Raw genomic sequence first — 5,088 nt, 5'->3', positions numbered from 1 at the left:
ATGGTTACAGTTTTGCTAGTAGCGTGGACCACCTGAGGTCAGACTCAGTCGAGCTGCTAGTATATGATAGTATGCGGCAATATTCGGGGCACCGGTGTTGTCTTCAGGTCCCTCAGGACAATGTCAACCCTATCAAGAAGGGGTTGAGAGCTTGAATAGACCATATGGAAGATAGCTGTAAATAATGAATGTATATATTATTTATAATATGATTTTCCTGCATTTAAAACTTTAGTTATTGTTGCTGGAATTATGCCTTACCGATCTTCCAATTAAACTACATTTTTAAAGGCATAATAACGGAGGCAATGAACATCATATTTGTGAAAACTCACATTTAACATTTGAGAGTTATGAATTGTCATCTAAGGCTATCTAAGGCTCAATGCATAATCTGTTTTGTGATAATTTGCTTACCAAGTCTTGAACTTACGCAGTTATTTCTCTTCCATTGTAAAACATCTCAATGTCTTTTTTTCAGATTAGTAGGTTGCTAGGCGGTAAAGTGAGAAATTCTCTGGAATGAAAATGCCAAGCAAATGGCTTTGTATTGTCAGGCAGGATTAGTGAGTAGTTAGCTGTTATTCTATAATAATATCTGTTTGGAGGCTTTGAGTCTAGGATTGAAGTACTTGATTCAATCTTAAAGGTTTATTTTTAGAAATTTCAAATCAATTTATTCCGCTTCTCGCTTTAGTATAATCTGATTATTGAGTGTAGCATATTGAATTTAGCTAATTACTAGTTTATTCGTTGATAATACTGCAAGTAACACTTATAGTTAAGTAAACATAATTATTTATATAATTTTGGAGTTGTTACAATGAGCCACCCCCAAAATCAAATTTAGGGTGGCTTATGGGTTGGGGGTGGCCTCGAGCCTCCCCCAAATGGGTTAGGAGTGGCTATCAAGCCTTCCCGGCCCCATGGGTTCGAGGTGTCGTGAGTCACCCCCAAATGGGTTGGGGATTGCCCTGAGCCACCCTAGCCACCCTGGGGGTGGTTCCCTGGCCACCCCCAGCTCGAGGGCGGTTCGGCCACTAGTGTTATATATATTTTTAAAAAAAAGTTTTATAATTAGGCAAATTTGGTTTTTTAGGGATGACATAAGGACATTTTTGGAATTTTTTTGGACGACGTGGTAACGTGCAAGCCATATTTTTATATATATTTTTTCCTTTTATTTTTTTGATTAGATATAATGACTTGTAAAGGACTTCGATGGAACGGAAAGACTTTACAAGTTGCGCATATCACCTGTCAAACCACAATACTGCCATGCAGTCGGATAACACAAAAAGTTCTTCCGAATGCACGTACTACCCATATATACACACAGAAACCCATTAAATACACTAAAGAGTGAAAGTTGTGTATATATACTCCAGAAAAGCAAACAATACATATATACATATATATAGCCAGTAGTTGAGGGGGCCTGAAATATACAAAAAAAGGGATAGTATTTTTGCACATCACAAGATATATGGGTAAGAGTCATGTAGTGGGTTTCATTTAAATAGGTCCCTCCCATATGTTTTGCATTGCGTAGAAATTGTGTACAACTATTATACACCAGTCACTTATGTGAACAAAATAGGGAGAGTTTTGGAGATAAGAATAAAATATATATGATGAAGTAGATCGAGTAGCATTAATGGATGATGAGAATGAGCCAAAGGAACTACAAGTTGGATGGTTTGGCAGAGGGAAGCCATTGGATGAAGCTTTGGAGGGTAGCAACGTCAGCCCTGTAGTGCTTTTGTGTATACTCCAACAAGTCGGACCATGTGAAATCCGGGTACTTCCTTGGCCCTTCTCCGCAAACCAGATCTTGTGGGGGTCTCACCACTTTGTCCTCTTTTGGGCACACAAAGAAAACCAACGATCTCCTCTCCTTGTCCCTGTTCACCACTGCCCTATGCAGGCAGCTCTTGTATCTCCCATTCGATAAGGCCTACATATCAAACAAATATAAATACAACTGCCAAAGATTTATCTGCCAAAAGCAACGTACTATCACAGGGGAAAGATTTATCAAATTTTTATCCTCGGAAAATCTTCTGACATGAGATGAGATAAATATATATATATGTATGACATAAATGCCCTTAGGGTTTCAAACCCTAGCTATATTATCACAAATATGCATTACATATGGATTAATGGGGATTGTCCCATTAGCGACATGAAACCTCAGATCGATCGAGTGCTTCGAATCAGAAACAGTTCAGCTAAAAGTGAACCACTTTTCACAAGTGGAGTGCTACTCTAACACTATACTTGCTTTTCACTAGTCATTTCAAAAAGTTAATTAATATCTGAATCCCGACACAAAATAGTTAATGCTAAGCCTACTTTTGTCCCCATTTGTATCCTTTCGCCTGATCATACCGTACCTAAAACATACACTGATATATAGGAGTCTTTTGCTTCACTGATTGCGCTTTTTCAGACTCATTCTGGTGTAAGATATATATTTTAGAGTTTATTTTTTATTTTTCTATAAATTAAATGTTGATTAAAAAATTAATTAATTTTACTGCCACATAATGAGTTATATATATATATATATATATATATATATATATATATAACAGTGTAATATATATTAAATAACATTATTGTTAATTAGAAGTAATAAGGAAAATTAAAAGAGGGCATAATGAATTAATATGGTAAAGAAAATTATACCATAAAGGTATCACCAATGTTAATGACAAGGGCATCTGGTCTGGGTCGAATTGCTTGCCATTTGTCATTTGCAAACACTTCAAGCCCTCCAACTTGGTCTTGATGAAGTATGGTCAAGGAGGTGGGGTCGCAGTGAGGACCGGTGCCGAGCGTGAGTCCCGAATTTTTGCAAGGGGGATAGGAGTTGCACCTCATTATTGAGCTTCCATCTTCAAAATATTTTCGGTAATGTAACCGGTCCACACCCAAGCTAATTGCCAACACCTCCATAATCACTAGAGAAACTTCCTTCATCGCTTCACAGTATCTTTGGTAAACCCAACTATAAAATGCAAAGTTTAATTTAATTAAGGGTTCAGAAGTGTATTCAAATATATATATATATATATATATATATATATATATATATATATATATATATATATATATATATATATATATATATAGCTTACCCAAAAAGAAAAAAATGAAAAAAGAAAAAGAAAAAAAAAAAACTCTATCATACATGTCAATTGGGCTAGCTATAATTATTTATATTTGAGGAGGGAAAAAAACTGAAGGATAATACTCTCGTCCCGATATGATAGAGAGATCGACGAGGTCCTTGTCAAATCCATAAACAGAAAGTGGTTTTTGTTCTCATAGATTAAAAAAAAAAAAAAAATGGTGGTAACTTTAAAAAGAAGGTGGCTAATCCTAAAGGATTGATTCGAGTAATAAGTAACTTGATTCTTGTGTCTCGTAAAATATTAGATTTAAGGTTTAAGATCGAGATTTATCGGACTCGTGTAAAAGAACACTTTGTGCTGTGTCCCAAAAATTTACTGGGGTACTCCAGTTATTAAAAAAATAAAAACAGAACAGTAGCCGGAGTCTGACTGTGCATCAGAGTAATGTCTAATTGAAAGTCACTACTCCAGGGGAGGAAAAAAAATTAAAAACAAAAAAACAAAAAAAACAAAAGAGAAAATGAAATTAGTCACTAAGTAGTAGCTAGCTAGTAGCTAGCATTAGCGATTAAAAACAAAGTTAAGTAGTTAAATGCACATTAATTAATTATCCATATATATATGTATGATCTCACCCTGTATGTTCAAAATCTTCTCCTAAGACAGACTTGAAATAGTTAAATACGATTGGTTGGGAGTCATTCCCACGGTACCCAAAGGAAAACGTCTCCTTCCATGGCAACTTAGTGGAATAGCGATCCGCATGGGCGCCTGAATATCCGGACATACAGCCAGGTTTCCTGCAAAGTCGGAGCTTCCTGTTGAGGGGCATCTTGAAAATGGCATCGATTTCATCATATGCGGCGTGGATAAGACTCGCGTCAACACCGTGGTTGGTGACTTGGAAGAAGCCATGGCTCAAGCAAGCTGCCCTCACGAGCTCAACGGCGCGAGCAGTGGCCATCTTGTCACCTCTAATCACCCCACCCAGGTCCACCAGGGGCTCGTCAAGCTCTTTCTGAGCGTGAACTAAGTCCCCTTGAGGCCAAATGAACTTGGTAGGCAAGTTTGCTTGTTTCTGAAGCAAAACAGGGTCGAAAGCCACGGCGCCAATGTTCTCGTCTTTAACTTTAAGCTCCATCGATGGAGGAGAGTCCAATATGAGAGACATTATTTTTTTTAAAGGGTGTGGAGGGAGAGGAAGGTTTTTATAGAGCACAAAGGCAGGGAAGTATATATATAGAACAAAAGACAGAATTATAGAAAGAAACAAAAATAATGAGAGGGCTTGGCATAAAGAGAAGAGTAAAAAGATGGTGAGAGGACAGGGGTGAGAAGTGAGAAGGGAAAGGCCAAGGCCGTCCCATTGGAGAGGTCGTAGAAAATTAAGGTTTGGATGGTTATTAAGGTGCCAACAACTGCGACGAGTAGTGGACGTCCTTTAACCGTTTGGTCACTTTCTCAAATTAATAATTAAAATCCCCATGAATAAGATCCTCTCCCACACAAATATCTTTTCTTCAAACTATTTTGCGACATAATAAAACATTTCCACGTTATATATATTCTCATTTATCCGGGCTAATATATATATTTGTTCTTTTGCAATAATAATAATTATTATTTTATGTTATAGGACCTGAATTTAGCGCATTCATTCTGTAGCCATGATTGCTCTCGAAAACCTAATCCTAATACTTGCACCATTAAGAGAATAATGTAGTCTTTCATACTTGTTTAATTTTTTTTTTTAAAAAAATAGTAATAAAAAGCAATTGACGTTGGATGAAGATCTCTTCAAATTATTTATTCGAATTTGAGAGAATTTAGGCATGTGATTGTGAGATACTATTTATGTGATCCACCTGATCAAATAAAAATTTTGTTACCCAATCACTTATCTGGTTATCTATAAGTGGTCTATCGCAATCATCTGTTCAAATTC

At 36.5% G+C, this 5,088-nt stretch overlaps 1 protein-coding gene across 1 annotated transcript; it reads right to left on the bottom strand.

Annotated features, from left to right (window-relative positions):
- Nucleotides 1–1,509: 1,509 nt before the first annotated feature.
- LOC133857891 (gibberellin 20 oxidase 1-B-like) lies at nt 1,510–4,343 on the bottom strand. Its single transcript, XM_062293266.1, has 3 exons — nt 3,779–4,343; nt 2,695–3,016; nt 1,510–1,957 (listed from the first exon to the last, which is right to left on the bottom strand). The coding sequence occupies exons 1-3, from the start codon at nt 4,312–4,314 to the stop codon at nt 1,685–1,687; spliced, it is 1,131 nt and encodes a 376-aa protein (XP_062149250.1). The 5' UTR covers nt 4,315–4,343; the 3' UTR covers nt 1,510–1,684.
- Nucleotides 4,344–5,088: the final 745 nt, after the last annotated feature.

This window comes from Alnus glutinosa, chromosome 14, assembly GCF_958979055.1.
Source record: "Alnus glutinosa chromosome 14, dhAlnGlut1.1, whole genome shotgun sequence".
Taxonomy (NCBI): domain Eukaryota; kingdom Viridiplantae; phylum Streptophyta; class Magnoliopsida; order Fagales; family Betulaceae; genus Alnus; species Alnus glutinosa.
This window is presented reverse-complemented; position numbering and strand designations above follow the sequence as displayed.